This window comes from Homalodisca vitripennis, chromosome 2, assembly GCF_021130785.1.
Source record: "Homalodisca vitripennis isolate AUS2020 chromosome 2, UT_GWSS_2.1, whole genome shotgun sequence".
Classification (NCBI taxonomy): domain Eukaryota; kingdom Metazoa; phylum Arthropoda; class Insecta; order Hemiptera; family Cicadellidae; genus Homalodisca; species Homalodisca vitripennis.
In genome coordinates this window covers 208,889,762-208,907,163 of record NC_060208.1, presented here as the reverse complement: position 1 = coordinate 208,907,163, position 17,402 = coordinate 208,889,762, and the positions used below count along the sequence as shown (strand labels likewise).

Sequence of the window (17,402 nt, the reverse complement as noted above, 5' to 3'; positions counted from 1 at the left end):
TTATTACACAGTAAACATTAACTGCCTCTATACAGGTTGCATTATGAAAGTAATGCACATCTTCTAAGAAAAGTATATTTATTCATCCAATTGGTAAAAATTGTTAAGACTCTTCAAAACAGTATCCTGCATAATACACTTGCAGAATGCAGGAGCCAGCCACCAGCCATGGCTCAGCGAGCTGTGAGGACCTGTAGTTCCTCTTGAGCTAAGCGAGAATATCAGTTGCTTGACTGAGATCAAAAGGTTAATATCATTGTTTCGAACCAGGACAAAACCATTCCAGTAGCGTAAATTCTTTAACTACAGTTACAGTCTTTAGGGTTCTGGTACAGACAACAACAACAAAAATCAAACATTATTGCGCTAACGTTTTATGCATTTTAGTAACATTAAATAACACGTAATGTTGAATAAGGAATTATTGGATCTGTCAATAATTTTCAAAAGTAATTCTGTATAATTCACCTTAATTTAATGTTCAGGCTAAGTTATACAACACATTTAAATGTTTTTTTTTTTTTTTAAGACTATCAAAATCCACATACAAATTTTTATACTTGGTTTTTTATTGTAATGGGTTTTAATATTGTTCTGGACATATTGCATCACATTCCCACTCCCAAAATTTTCTTACCACAAAACAATAGTGGGGAAATAGATGAATGAACACTATTCGTTGAATAACTAATCCATTAGGAGGTAGTTGAAATAAAGGTCAGAAATTTGTCCAGTATAAACATATTTATTTACAAATAGATAACAAGCTTATTTTACAATCATTTTCTACCCCAAATCCCATGCCAGGAACACATAAAATAAATAAATTACATCTTCAAGTTTTTGTAAACAATAAATATTTCACAATGTAATAGTAAATTTTGTAGTGCCTGTATACAGTATCATTGTGAGGATGGAGTGAATGGACGGACGAGGTGTTGAGAGAAGTCCATGACCTGAGCAGCTCCTCTGACCTCGTGGTCCAGAAGAGGAAGCTTGGTTACGTGGAAGTCCTCGTAGAGATCCGAGATCTACACCAATAAACAAGAACATTGCTTTATGATAATGTACACATGGCATGTGGTGTGTATAATATTACAGAAAAAAATAATACTCTTTATCTATCCTACTGCCAGTAATGTAACTAGGACATGGGTTTTTTTAAGTGCTGTATTTTAAACAAGTTGGATTTTTTGTTCTCTTAGGACAAGAAGCCTACAGGATTAATTGCACTTAATCCTGTAAGAACCTTAGCGCTGCTTCCGGAGTGACAGGATATTCAGGATGTGTAAGATTAGGGGGTAGGGGCTGCTTCCTATTGAGATTCATGAGGAAGAATTAGGGCACTAATCTCAAAGTCATGTTCCCCGGAAGAAGGGGAGGCCAGCTCTGAACCAGCCTCTACAGTCAAAGCAGGCAGGGGGTGGCACACCCTTGTTGAGGCTAGCAAAAACCTCTGATAGTTAGGGAATGAACCCCCAACTTTAACAGTCATCTCCCGCAGTAGACTAGACCTATCGAATTACCCTTGCACCCCAGAATCTCGACAGCGGTTAGTGATGTGCCGCTCCTGGACATCCATAAGGTTGCCCAGATTTAAGTGACACATCAGTTTTTGCTATGACGAATTGTAGGATTGCTATTATGCAAATATATTATTTTTATTTTTAAGGCTCTTAGGGAGATGGGGGTCAGTACACTAACACTTAAACAAAAGACGTTTATAGAACTACTTCCAACAGAGTACGGAGCTCTACTGTATTTAACTTTTTAATTTTTACCTGGGAAATTACGGTTTTATCTCCATTCTTATCTTTATTCTTGAAATAAAATAATATATAACATTTATGGCAACAACTTGGAAACATTTAAAACAAAAATATACGCCAAAAATATCACGAAATGCTAAAAATATTTTGAAACTCATGTTATGGTCCTTAACAAAAATTAAATATGTAATGTCTTGAAAATTATTTTTTCACAATATATACAGTATATATATATATATATATATATATATTATATAAATAAAAATTATAAAATTTCAAGTTTGTTGATGAAAACTATATAGCTCAAAAATATTTGACATTACAAATATCTATTTATTTTATATTAAATTTAATTCTTAATTTAAGGAAACAAAATTTTTTGGCCTACTGTATTTACAAGATGAGTAATATCAATATTTGTAAGGACATGTTTTTTTTTTTCCATTTCTGGGCAAGTGAATGTAACATGCGTTTTGTAATTCGTAATACTTTACATTAAACCAAAGTTATTTCTGATAAAATTATTAAAACCGTTTATATCATATATTAAAAAACTAAAAACGTTTTAAATTAATATCAGTAGAAAATGTTTTGAGAAATGTCAAGATAGCTTCACTCAAATTGTCTTCATTGCCCACATCCACGCCCATTGCAACTAAGTTAACCCTTTAAGCGTCATGAAAAATTAGACCTGATCTTTGATAAAGTTACAATTTTTTTAAATTTCCAATGTGTAAAGTTAAATTTTTTTTCGTTTCTGTATGTCAAAATAGAGTTATTTAACGGTGAATAAAATTTGTTTAGCCCTTTTTGGATTTCCTAGGTTAATTTTTAACTTTTGAGAATATCGTAGAATAGCAGTGTGGTTGTTACCAATATTTTTTTATTTATTCAGTAAGTATGGGAATGAAACACAGTTTTATAGATAAACATATACTATATTACAAACCAATAAAATTAGAAAAATACAAAAGTAGACAAAGAGTGTTTATTTGGTGGCGGGCTGTCACAACTGGCATTCCGCCCGTCTCCCACAAGCCACTGTTATCGCGTGGACTTTGAACCTTCTTATCACTCGGCAACCTGTAGGACAGCCTTGCGGGTCTTGAATTATGTTTCTTGCTTTATGATAACATCCTTATGACCGTAGTAAAATATGAAAAAGTTGTTGCTACCAAGTATACCAAGTAATTGCTCAAAATTACCGAATCTTCAAATTCCGAATCGTCTGGATTCGCCATTCACACGAATAATGGTAAAAAACACTAAATAAATACTGGAAACTGCTGTATATAATACGAATAATTTACTTTAAAAAGAATAGGACACAACAGAAAATTAGCGATAACCAAAATACATATGCGTGTACCGGACGAATCCCACTAACTAACTGGCTAGATGCCTTGACGGGAGCTCCCGTCAATGACTTTGTGAAAGGGGCCACGCCCGCTAGACAGTGTTTGGCCAATTAGAAGCAACTGCCACTCCCATTGTAACAGAATTCGAGGCAGGGCAACCCGTCTGTATGTCGCATGACTACTAGAACCATCTAGCAGCAAAATATTCAACTAACATAGCAGTAAGAAAATAAAGAATGCAAAAACGCGGATCCACGGCAATGACGTTTTGAGCTGGTAGTGGCCCTCCGCGGATTCGCGTCAATAATGCTGGAAAGGTTAATAATTGGTGTATTTTTGCTTATAGGAAACTGAATGATTCCTTTTAATCATTTTCAAATGAAATAAATAACAAACTAAAATGTAACTCCTGTACTTTATACTGTTTTAACCTAAAAACATAAAGCAAAGTGGAATATTCACATCGTAGTGTGAGCAGACAGCTGTATTTCACTACGAATAATAATGGACGTGAATAATAAAAAATGCACGTCCACACTATACAGACGTCGGGAGTTGACTCTATTTCTATGATGTCCGTATAATACGGGCGTCGGGGTCTATAATACGGACATTTGCAGAAGTCTACTTATACAAGTTATCCTAGTGTAAGTTGAATTGGCACCAAGGTGTTTACCTGGTCCAGGTACTTCTCTTGCACCTTGCAACGGGCCGCACACATGCGGCAAACCGTTCCGGCCGCAGGGAACAGCAGCTGGTTGACGATGATGTTGTGCGTGTCAATGCCACACTTCGTCAGCTCCTGGACTAACCTCTCTGTCTCGTAGAGTGACAAGAATTCTGCAATACAAACGCACACGAACGTCGTCTGTTCCTGCAAACCAACAAACCTCTTACTTAAGATTCTTGTAAGAAAAGTTCAGTATCTTAATGATTATTCTGAGATCAAACAACTATTTAGTATTTAATGGCCAAAGTTGGCTTGTTAGTTTTTTAATATTAGAAGTATGAAAATCCAATACAACCAATATCAGCCAAAAACAACAAAATCTTTAACTATTTCAATGTCTGGAATATGAATCCATTGCGTAAAACGTAAGCATCATATTTAACATGGAGCATGACCGTTGAGTGTGCCAACATTAGACATTGTGCTGCTCAGTTGCCAAAATGTTAATCTTAGGTATTAAAATAATTCAAAGAAAAATGTTGACATATACTTTCTTAACATGTTTATGATGACGCCTTATTTCCGGACTTTTAACTAAAAAAAAAAACTTTTAAACTTCTTTTAATAAAAAATTATTAAACTTAAAAATTAAGTAATCATGCGCTCGACTGGGTACTCGATTGTCTAAGGTATTTATTTAATGGCGGGATCATATTTTTTTAACAAACCACCAAGACAGGCAAACAATAAAAACACAGTAATTAAATTCATAGCAATGTATAACCCATCGGGCGCACAACGCACTTTACAAAAGCCCGGTGTGTATCCAATTGGGTACACAACGGCAGTTGTGAAAGATCACATTTTCCTGATGGGGTACACATCTTCATGAACGTGTTAATTAGTTACAATTATATCTTTTAAAAAATAACTTCATTTTCTATTACGACTTTAGAAAATAAACATGCAAATGAATCACTCGAAACCAACAATTTTACTTACCGGGTTTCTAAACTGTTCATTGACTTGTCTAATGATAGCTAACATGTCTTCCATCTTGTTTGAGAAGGAATCTGCATTGAAATCTGTGATTCCGAGAAGTGAACTAATCTGAAAAAAAAAACACATTTTATCAATGTACTATCAAACACCCAATGTACATACTACATTGGTCACTGTATTATGTTTTCACAAATCAGGGCACTTTTTTCAGCATGATAAATTTAATACCAAACTTAATGGTATCAGCTGTTAACTTATACAGACAGGATTGTAGATTTTAGACTATTTACTGCAATCATACTTTTTTAATTTGAAGTAACTGCTTATAAATATATTGTGGGAATGCAGTATGCAGGGTTATTTGTTATTGTACACATCAAATCAAAAATTATTCAGAAACTTTGAAAATAATGCCAATCAATATTCTATTTTTTTTTTATATCCGGCTAACTATTTTTTTTTTTTTTTCTTATTTTTACAAAGTAAATTGAACCGATTCCATAAATGTTTTTCTTTCTAAAAGAATACTACATGAACAAAACTAAAATGGCTCACATTAATAATTATTAAATAAAGATTAACTTTAAACACGCTAGTTAACAAAACAAAATATAACCACTATAGCAAATAAGTACAACGTCTTTAAGTAATACTTTACGTTCATACAATGCAAATACTTAGATTTCTATAATTTATTGTAATTATTATTATATAATTTATTTAGAAATTCAGTAAAGCGAAATTAGAAAGTATGGAGAGTAAAACTACCAACTCATTGTTATTAACGATTACAGATTTAATCAAGATATTGAATAACAACTAAACAGCTGTATCATATAGGCAATTTGATTGGTTACAGTAAACCGATATTTGACTTAATATTGACTATGAGACTATTTTCCAGTGATCAATGTTTCGTCTCCAATTTGATGTATGTAATTTAATATAATAAATTTCATAAATATTTTTGTTGAAAGTACATGACTTTTGGAAAACCAGTATACTTTCTCCTTATTTTACGGACCATTCTAAATTTCTTTTTCTTTTCTACACTCAGAAATTAACATAACATGTTATAAGTTGTAATTTTTCTAGCCATACAACTTTTACTACTTATATAACTATAAATTGTGTCAATAAAGAGATCTTTTATACTTTTATTAAAAGGTTCTTTTATGTAGAATCTTGGAGCATTGGAAAAAAGGTTTATTTTACTATCACTAGTATAAACGAATACAACATTTTCCAATATAATTTTTATTTTGTGCAAAGCCTTTCTGAATCAAAGATTCCATCATCAGGCACTTCACAAATTATTTTATTACAAGATTTTAACGAGTTTTATAATTAAAATAAATATTATGTTATAGCCTACATTTCCCCCTAAATAATAAAAAAATCATCTCATTAAAACTTAAAAGTTATGAATCAAAAAGAGTAAACCATACGTATAATCACTTTACAATAACAGAGCAAAAAGCCTACACATCAAAACATACATAAAAATTAAAATTAATAAAAATAAAAATATTTAAAATATCAGATGAAAATTTAATTATTGATCTTAGGAAATATTTAAAACTGTTTGGCAGGATCTTGCCAGAATAGATGCTACTTTGTCAAATACTGAAATTAAAACAATGTTTTAAACACTGTGGTCCTAGCAAATAAAATTAATTAAAATTTTGTAAAGGTCTTCCAGCAAATTACTAATATTGATGAAATACTTCAAATTGCATAATTATAGTAAAAGGACTTGTGTAGTGGGACACATCAGACAAATGATGGTAAAAGGTATCTGCCACAGTCAATGTGTTAAACAGTCTATACCGGATTTGATCAGATGGACTGCCAATATTAAATTTAAAATTCTATCTTCATGAAATTTAGGCCTACTTGTGAGATGAAAGGGCTGATCTTCATTTTGAGCCGTAGCAGTTTGCCAAGTCCCTTCTCCACAACCTGTGGGAATGACAGCAGACGCAGCGTGTGACCTGTGGGCGCCGTATCGAACACCACCACAGAGAAGTTCATACCTTTCACTAACCTGTCAGAACACGTTATAGATCACAAAATGGCCTGCGACACATAATACAGCACTGAAATGAGTTCTTAGTCACTCTTGTGTTAATTCAGAGAACTTTAGTACAAAGTATGACGATACTCAAACTGCTTGAACTAATTCAAAATAAATATTCATCCATTTAGTATAAGAGTTAAAATTTATGATAGCAATATTAACAAGAATATATGTTTTTATGTAGTAAATGACAGAATTCCTCCTTACTCAAAACCAGATAATGCTCCGATGATCTCCTGCATCACTCCTTCCTACTGTACTATTATTTATTGTTAACGCCAGGGAACGCTCCGATGATCTCCTGCATCACTCCTTCACACTATACTATTATTTATTGATAACGCCAGGGAACGCTCCGATGATCTCCTGCATCACTCCTTTCATACTATACTATTATTTATTGATAACGCCAGGGAACGCTCCGATGATCTCCTGCATCACTCCTTTCATACTATACTATTATTTATTGATAACGCCAGGGAACGCTCCGATGATCTCCTGCATCACTCCTTCATACTATACTATTATTAACTGATAACACCAGGGAACGCTCCGATGATCTCCTGCATCACTCCTTCATACTGTACTATTACTTATTGATAAACCATGCTAACGGGAACACTACACCTATAGAAACTTACTTCATAACTTCAGCATAACTCATAGCCTCATCAATGCCAGGGAACGCTCCGATGATCTCCTGCATCACTCCTTTGCTCAGTCTCATCGCATCATTCTCCCCATCAAAATACTCCTCAGGTAGTTCATTGAAACCAACATTCGGGTCTATTTCCTACAAGCCATACATACATTAACATTTAAATATACATTTATAATATTATTATCAGTTTCTCTAACTTTTACCAGTTTTCTAGAACTATGACTACTAACTACTCAGAAAATGTAATGTAATTCCTACGTACGCTGTAAGCTCAATTCTCTCTGATTAAATCTAACTCGAATGTTCTAAACAATATATATTGTGATACCACCGAACATTGCATCATAATAAAATTAGTTCTACAAACAGTGCTTCTTTGGTGTTTTAGCGTAATACAATGTACAGTCTGACAACATAACATCTGCTTATGGCAGTCATAACTCAAGCTTTTGTTTTATTTTTAATCCATACACATTCTCAATAGTACAACTTTAACTCTATGCGGAAATACTAGTTGCTCAATCAGTTACTTTGCATGCGCTTAGTTCGTTAACTACTGATGCTCTGCTATTATTGACTGTTGTGCAGGTTATCTACTTTTGGAATGTGACTTCATTCGTTGTATTATATAGTTTATAAAGTTATATTGATTAGTATTTTTATTTTAATACACAACTATGTCAAAGTATTAGCTTGTATTAATAATAATAAATCAAATTGTTTAGCGAGAACAACATTACTATTATACTTACTATAATAACTGTAACTTTGTGTGTTTATAATTAAATAAAAAAAATACTGATTTGACATTTATCATACTACGAATCAATTTTTACTTTGCCTTTTACACGTTTGAATCCTTTTTGTATTCTCATCCTCTAGAATTTAAATTTTATACTGTTAACTAGTTTTTACCAGTTTTTTTTTATAACAATAATTGTGTGTAATTGTAATTACATGATAAAACAGCTGAATTTTTGTTTCAATTTTAATTACTACGCTTATATAAGTCTATTAAATGATAAGAATAAAACAAATTAATATATTCAATATAACATGTGTTTTTTATTAATAATGACATCAAAACAAATATAAAAATAACTTTGACAATTTTAAATATTAATATTTTTTAACAGAGCGTTACAGAGATAATGTGATATTTTTACAGTATATGAATGGTTGATATAAAATACTAGAATGAACTTTTATCATATAAGAGCTAACCATTGCAGATAAATTGTTGAATCCTTTTACTTTGGTGGGGATCTTAGAAAACTTTTGGTCAAATGCATCAGAGATGTTGTGTGCTGGATCGGTGGATATGATGAGTACACTCTCCCTCACCTTGGAGAGTTGAACTGCCAGGCTGCAGCTGAAAATACAACAGATTGCTATAATTTGATAACAGTCATAATGAATTTTAGAGCACTAATATCAAACAGGTAAATCCTTACTATGTTTTGTTAGCTGTTGTTTCAGTAATTCAATGATTTGTTCTTATAAAGATTTTTTGGTTTTGGGTCACTCGGTAGCCAGTAACAGCCCAAGCCATTTCATGTAGGTTTAGATTAGATTATCGTAAATATGTTACTAGTAGTACCAAAGTTAAACATAACCTTTACAAGTGCCTAAATGATTTGAGCTTGAATTTGGGTACTATTTCGAGGGATGTATTTCCTTTTTTGCCAGCAGTGCAGGGTGTTGCCGAAGGCACCACCGAACCCCGCACGTCGGAGGAGTTGGATGATCTGGGACGTGATCAGAAGTCAGGAAAATACCGATCAGAAATGCCCCTGGCTATCAATGGGGGCTTTGGCGTGACCAGCACTGCTGACAAAACAAGAAAAACACCCCTCGAGATAGTACACAAAATCAAGCTCAGATCATGTTAGCGCTTGTTAATGCTATCTTTAACTTTTTATATTTATAATACGTATGTGTGTGTGTGTGTGTGTGTGTATACTATTAGCAAATATTGGATACAGAACATATAATTTTCAAAGAAATATATGCATTTTAGATTATATAAAATAATACAACTTTAATTAAACTATGTTTGAGCAGCATAGTACTTATGATTACTTTAGCCTGAAATGGTATTTCTGCTGGTACAGGATGCTATCAAAACTAAAATTATTAACCTTAGAAGTGGCAATGCTAAACTTCCACAGTGGCAAGCTCTTTTTGGCCACTTTGCAGAGTATTTTTTAGAAATTCACCAAAAATATATTTTTTACTCTAACCTAGTCATGTTGCATACTGAATTCTTCAGAAAGAGTTGAATTTTCATATTATTATGACAAAATAAAATGATTTCTTGAAACCTGAATTGGACTTATCATGTGAAAAACCAAAAAATGTTGATTGACCGAACTAAAATTGTAACTTTGACACTTTGTAAAAAATAATAAAAACATAGTTACAGAAATTCCATTATATACCAAAGGTAGAAACAATAATTACCTACAAATACCAAAGGAAAAAGTTTGAAAATTATAAAAAAATAAATGAAAAAATAAAAAATAAATTTTTTTCGCAAAATAGCAAAAAAAGTTGTTTTGTTGAAACTGGTAAAAAACAACCTAAATGCTGTAGAATCTTTGCATACTATATTTTATTTTGAAGAGAAAGAGTTTTTCTACAGATCTACCAGATCAGTTTATTACAGTAAATTATTATTTTTAGTTTTTTGTTTGTGATCAAACTTGAAAATGAAATTTGGTACCAGGAAACAGTGAATAAACAAACTAACACAAGATCGTAAAAACAATGCCAAATTTATTACAAACCAAAAAGATAGACAATGTTATAATAATAAAGAAAATATATAGCTATATGTACAAGCCAAGAGAAACGAAACAGCCACGTAGGCCTACTCAGCTAGTTTTGCCACAGACCGTGGGAGAAAACTTAGGATTATTTCAGTTAGTACCGTTGATTATTTCATCGTGATGTTGATGATACTATATGAAATGTATTTGAAATTTAGTGGTGAACGAACTGTGCAAACTAGGCGTAAAAATAATTATCGGTGTAAATAGAACGTCTCAGACATCGCTTGCCACTTAGAGGGTTAAAGTCATAGTTTGTTTGATTCCAACTAAAATAGTTCACGATTTTCAATATATTCATATACAAAATGTAGAATGCTCAAAAAGTCTTCTCAAGTGCGTTTTTTTATACATTGTGTATGTTCTGACTTTTCTTGCAGTGAAACACTATTTAATTTCCACCTATAATTCTCGTTTTAACCTTCTTACTACAATCACACTACAAACAGCTGGCAATGATTATTTATGAATATCTATAGGTTAAATGTTGTACTCGATAGTATGGATATTTATAATCGATAATCATGATTCGACTATGTTGGTGGCCACTTATTATACAGCAGCCATGTATAATACAAAATAGGCCTACAAAAATATCTGAATAAATTATAGTACAATGTTCTTTTAAAACACAGCTTATAGCCTTAGTATAGTAGTTTGGGTTATACTTTAGGCAGAGTACAATAAGCGGACCCAGTTTTTATATTGCTTTTTACAATCATCAATACTTTACATGTCGAATAACAGAACTATCAATCGATATCAACGTATCTAAAATACTAAAAGTCACATGTTTCAAATTAATAGAAATAGTTTAAACATTTACGTAATGTCAAAAATAATACAGAAACCATAACCATTAATCAAACGATAAAATTATGACAGGTGACAGGAAAAATGGCATTTAAATAATAAATAAAATGTAGCAACAAAACAATCTGGAAACCAGATGTAGCAGTAAAACAAAGTAAGTCATATTTAAGAGTTATTTTGTTTAGTTTTCAAAAATTAACTAAGTTATCTCTTTTATTTAAAAGAAGTTACTTATAGAACAAATTTTGTTTAGAATATGAAAATGTGTATACAACTGGTGCAATCTATAAATATTGTAACATATTTCTGATGTGTAGGGATGGCCATGGTTAGATTTATTTTGTAATGTATTATTCTGGTTGTAAACTTCTTGTTTCATACAATTAATATATAATATCGAATTTAGAATATATATCGAATAGATCGATATTAACAATCGAACAACGAGTGTAGTCCAGTCCGGCCGCTTATTAGTTATTAGTCTAGCGGTAGTTGAGCATTGATTGAGGTTCGAAGTAGGCTTTGTGCTACTGCGGCTTACAGTGCTACCTATAGAATTTATTTCATTGAACCTGTACTTTTCTTTTGATTATTTTTTAACATATTCTAGGAAAATTAAATGTTATTACATTCTTTACGTTTGCTAACAAAAAATGAGGTTATACATACACAGTTGCCTAGTAGTAATCTACTGATTATTACGAACCTGCATGTCGTTTTTCCAACACCACCTTTTCCACCAACAAATATCCATTTCAAGGAAGTTTGATCAATTACATTTTGCAATGATGGTTCTAAAGATTCTGTATCCATTTCGAAGTCATCACCACTAACACACGTTGCCGCCATGTTTATTACCTGATTGCTGATTCTCCTCGATTGATATCATCAAGTTTTAATTTCCATTTTATCTATTTTGTCAAGTCTGGTTTGGTCGCTCCGCTCTCAAATCTAGATCGTCGTAGCTGATAGAACAAATCCAAAGAGTAATAATCAAATATATATATATCAAAAATATATTGTATGCATTGTTTTTATCTGTTTTACGATAGTTTGTTTAGAACAACCTAAAATTAACCTTTTCATAAAGCTCTGCTAACAAGTTCAACCACTGGCCAAATTTTGAAGACTACTATGAGAAACCAATACACTAATTGTACAGTAACAGATTAAGATCGTACGTGTTTATGCTCAAGGGACTTCAGTGTGTTTCACCACCAGGTATGAATCGTACCTGCTGTATATACCATTCGTTGCTTCTCTTTACCTTATAATAATATTTTAACTGATTAGTGGTAACCAACAACAATTCAAGATTAATATTGAATTAAACGTGTGAGCGTATTGTACAAGGCGTAACTCAGAATATAATTTTACATACACTATTCCTTTCTCACAGTCTCACTCCAATCTAACTAATTTAATTTTTATTTATATTTGTATAAAGGTGTATAATTAAAGAAAACGGGTTGGGTAATTTTGGAGAAAAAAAGTTTTGGGTAATATAGCGGCTTACTGTTGGCAACGCTGCGTGGTTGTGAAAGAATAAAGATACAAATTACAAACCGAAAAGGTTATAGATAGATGTCATCATCAAGACCCTAGATTAAGTGGAGTGACATTTCGTTTAATTTTTCAAATTACTAAGATTTGTTCTTCCCTGACAGTGCCTGTAATAGACAGTTATAGATTTCCTAAAATGATGTTCAATATGCCTATTGTTAAAACAATTTAGTTTTGAGTGTAGGCTAATGTCATCTTGCATGATGAGTAAAAGTGTGCCAGGCAGATATATAGTGTCAATTTAATTATTACAGCGGTTTAGAGTTATGGAATTGAAATTTGCTCGTGTGCAGTATAAGCTTACTAGATTATTAAGTGTAGCAGGAGTAACTCAATTACGATCCATTTCACCCTTTCATAGTTCAACTGATACTTTCGTGGATAATTTAATTTTTGAGGAAGGCAGGAAACGAGAAATAAGCCTTTTCAAGTATTTTGAGAACAAATCATTTAATGTTTTATTTCCTCAGAGATCTTCAATACAACCAAACATTGGTAACAAATTCTTATTTGATGCTTCCAACAATAATAGTATCCAGGACTTAGTTACAGGTATAGAAAACTATTTAAAAGGAGAAATTAGTGTACCAAACAAAAAATTGAATTTCCTGCTAATTTACTTTGCCAAAAACGGCAATACAACTGGTGTTGAAGCAGTGCAAGTTTTTATAAAAAGGCACAATTTTGAACATTTTCAGTTACAATCTGAGTATAAACATTACTTGGCAGAAGCACTGTTTATTAGAGGTAAAGTTGAAGATTCATTGCTATTATTCTTTTCAGCGTACAATAATGTAAAAGTTAGAGACAAAGTTAAATTAAAGCTTGTATGTTTATTTCCTCTCTTATCTAGTCAGCACAGTGATGGAAGACTTAGAAAAACTATCAAAACAGTTGAGCAATTTTCTTTAGAGCAGAAGGATCAAATTATATTGGGATACCTCTGGAAGTCATTGTTCGAGAGCACATGGTTTTCGGATCATCAATTAGCTGAACAAATATTGGAAAAACACCCAAATTTAGTTCAAGTGATAAAGTGGATGATTCCAGCTATGGGTAAAGAACTATTACAAGATCATAAAATTGATGATTTCTACAGATTGATTGAATTAACCTTGAAATATGAACTGAAAAGATTTGAGGGCACATTGCTCCAATTTCTCTTTGATTACTACTGTAAGTATATTAGGCTAAGCTAAAAGTATAAGTTTTTGACATGGTATTTATGTAATATTGAGCTATTACTTAAATAATGTATTCACTATTAAGTTACTCTTGGATGATCGTTGTCAAATCAGCTTTAGTGTACTTTAATATAAACTCTATAATGCAATAAGTTAAGAGATTATAACAAAAATAGATGTTGCAAACATGAATTGATTCCATATCAACCAATAATGGTTCAAACTGACCTAACCTAAATTAGCTGTCAGATCTATACCAGGATCAATCTGTTTCAACTTTATTGTTTTCTGCTATAGCTTACTCAGTCTCCCTGCCCTGAATAGGTCATTTATGTCGGTTCCTTGGCAGGCCAGTCAGTTCTTGGGAAGCACTAATGGGTTATGTGAGTTCATTTAGTTTACTTCCAATAACAACATCTAAATTAGGAAAAATTGGATAGTCTGATTGGCCCTCAGGTAGGTTCTGGTGGTTTGAAGCTTCTGTGGAACAAATTCATGTTTGCAGTCTAATTTTTTTTTTTTTTCTTACATTGAGGTATTAGAAAACTAACTTAAAAGGGTACCAGTAAGATTAAACGCCGGGGCGGCAAATCACGAATTTGACGTTACCAACGTATTCTGCTCACCCTCCTGAACAAAAAATATATATAGTACTAGGGGGTGCAAATGACAAATAACATGATTTTAGGGGGTATATTGATAAGTGGTAAAGTTTCTAATGTTTTAATGTTCAGTTTGTGTGCTGTGTCTGGATAATCTGTTTACTTGAATATTATCTGCGGCCAAGACTGATAGCAGCCTGATAGCATACCTGTTATCTGAGTTGTCCGGGGCATAGGTCAGTTCTACACAAGATATCGTGTTCAGTAGGTCGGATTGAGTGAGTGAGTTTACAATGATGAATCAACCATCCACTAGTTCAACCAACCCTAGTGAATTGTGTGTGTCGGAGTGTTTCGTAGGGCACGTAAAGAGCTTACGTTTTAACCGAAACGAAATTATCTCTTTTTTAATAGAACAGGGCATTTTTAAAAATGAGTGTATTTGTTCGTCGTGCGGTCGAGTGGTGTTTTTAAACCGGAGAGACTGTGTCGTTTCGTTGTGATAGACCACTTTTTTGTTGCTGCTGTTTAGCTATATCCGCCAACACACTAATGGTAAGTGTTCTCTGTTAATATCCATCTATATATTTGAGTTTTTCATGATTCATTTAGTTTTTAAACTTTACATAATTGCCTTTGCATTACATTTCAATTTATATTATTGATCAGCCCCTCTAGAATTTTATATTTTACTGATAGGTACTATCTCGAGGGATGTTTTTCTTTTATTGACATCAGCGCGGGGCAGCACCGAAGGTGCTGCCGAAGCCCGCGCTGATGGCCGGAGGCACTCGTAATTAATTTTTTTCTCGAAATTAAGAAAAACATTATTAATTTTGATCAAAATTCTGCTCATTTCTGTAATTTCTCATTTACGTTTGCAAAGATGGCGGCGCAACCGATGACGTCATCACGAGGTTCAATCATTGGCCACAAAAGGTCACGTGACGCTAGACGTGGATGTAGAACATGGAGATATTACTGGAAAGTTATTTTATTTTTTATTTTCTAGAACTTCGTTATTTCTCATTTCCACCCCATCAAACCTTATACTTTTTTTTATATAGGACGATTCCAATAAGTTAAGAACGCAAAACTCGTATTTTTCCGCCCCGGCGGTTAATATGATAATTACCCTTAAAAGCATAAACCAAATTAAAGTTGTTTTAATAATAATCAGAATTACCAGAAAAATATTGATTTAGCAGCTCCACTGGTAGCACGCTAAATCCATCTTTACAATATAAACTTAAGATAACATCAAGGATTTTAACATGGAAACTACAGTAGTTTAAAGTACCAGTTAACATATAAAAATTCCTGAGGATCTATCAATGAATCACCATGTATGCTGCATTACATACCAGTTGGAGATGAAAAAAATGTTATACTGTTTGTATTTAATGTTATTTAATTGTGTATATAATTTCAAGTAATACTAAAATCAGAGTCTGCATTCTTGTAGGATCTGCTCTGTCGAATGTGTGACGAGCAGGAGGAAACTGCTGAAAATCTTTTCTTTGACTCTCCTAAAATAGCAAGGGAGCACTATGCCATCTTTGTTTGTCAGGACAAAAGTGGTGGATTTTCCCAGGAGGTCCTGATCGGTTGTTTGTAGAACTACTGAAACATGAACTGGCTGGGCTCATGGAAGATTTAAGGGCATGGAAGTAGGACATCCCTTAAAAGAATATGTAAAGTACTGTTTTTATTAAGCTTTGCGAAAAAATGTGTGAATTTTTTTATCAATTTGTTGTTTTAGTAAAGGATATTTTTAGTTTTTACTTTTCATAAAAGGTTTTACAATTTCTTATTTCTGCATATTAACTATGACTTTGGTTATTATAACAAATTTTTTTAAAACTTATTCTACCTATGCTTATTGGCTACTGGCCGGTGCAAGAATTTTATTAAACAAAATAAGTCTTAACAAAATCATTTGCTTATTTGTTTTGCCAAGCACATTGCAAATATTGATGTGTATTCTTTATGAAATGATTACGTTCAGACGTATAAAATTAGGGTATATACCTTGGAATACATTTATAAAATTAGCTTTGTAAAGATTCCTTTTAATTCATGTTTTGCCAAATTTCTACATGCATAGATTGTCATTTAATTTATTTTTCAGATATCCATCAAAACATAGAGCGATGTTCTGAGGTGGTGAAGTATTTGTCAACCAAACCGGATTTCCAGCTATCAGAAGACCAACAAAGAAAATATATAAATTTGTTACTCAAGAGGAAAGATTCTGTTACGTCAAAGTTGAACATTAAAAAGCCACAAAATCTAAAATATAAGTTTTAGTGAGAAATATGTGGTAACTTATTTATATTACAACTAACTGTAGAACTGTGTTTTTGGTGTAAATATATTTTATTACTATTACTGTGATAAATAGAACTACTTGACTTACTTTTTAGTTATTTGTTATGTTTCATTTTATTTCATTACAGTATTGTTATAAAAAGATATGAGTTTCTTTATATTTCCTTGAATTTGATTGAGTTATTGTGTCTTCAAATAAACAGCTGTATCTTCCCCAGAATAATTAGTGCAAGAATAAAGAAGAGGGTATGTAATTTGATTTCCTGTATTATTTTGCAGGTACTGGTTTTGATTTAGGTTACTGCTAGACCAACTAGATACTCCTTAAAACACTGCTTCTAAGCGCGACCAGAAGATTCTTATTCTAGTTTCTTTGGTGTGCTTTTTATTCTTGATGCAATAGGCAATTTTTCCACACTAAAGGTTTCAAAAATTGTTGTAACCCACCATAACACACCTGCTGTAAAGTGGCCTCTTATCTGCTACATTAAGGGGACCGGGTAGGTCCTATGCTGCGCATGTTAAATTTGCATATTTG

General features: G+C 32.4%; 2 protein-coding genes across 2 annotated transcripts; one reads left to right on the top strand and one right to left on the bottom strand.

The window, feature by feature from the left end:
- Positions 1–725: 725 nt before the first annotated feature.
- LOC124355360 (ATPase ASNA1 homolog) lies at positions 726–12,122 on the bottom strand. Its single transcript, XM_046806473.1, has 7 exons — positions 11,891–12,122; positions 8,765–8,912; positions 7,521–7,672; positions 6,696–6,846; positions 4,800–4,907; positions 3,804–4,001; positions 726–1,031 (listed from the first exon to the last, which is right to left on the bottom strand). Exons 1-7 carry the CDS (start codon positions 12,031–12,033, stop codon positions 903–905), a joined length of 1,029 nt encoding a protein of 342 aa, XP_046662429.1. The 5' UTR covers positions 12,034–12,122; the 3' UTR covers positions 726–902.
- A 599-nt stretch (positions 12,123–12,721) lies between these two features.
- On the top strand, positions 12,722–17,008 carry LOC124355359. The gene is made up of 2 exons (XM_046806472.1): positions 12,722–13,923; positions 16,665–17,008. Exons 1-2 carry the CDS (start codon positions 13,014–13,016, stop codon positions 16,841–16,843), a joined length of 1,089 nt encoding a protein of 362 aa, XP_046662428.1. The 5' UTR covers positions 12,722–13,013; the 3' UTR covers positions 16,844–17,008.
- Positions 17,009–17,402: the final 394 nt, after the last annotated feature.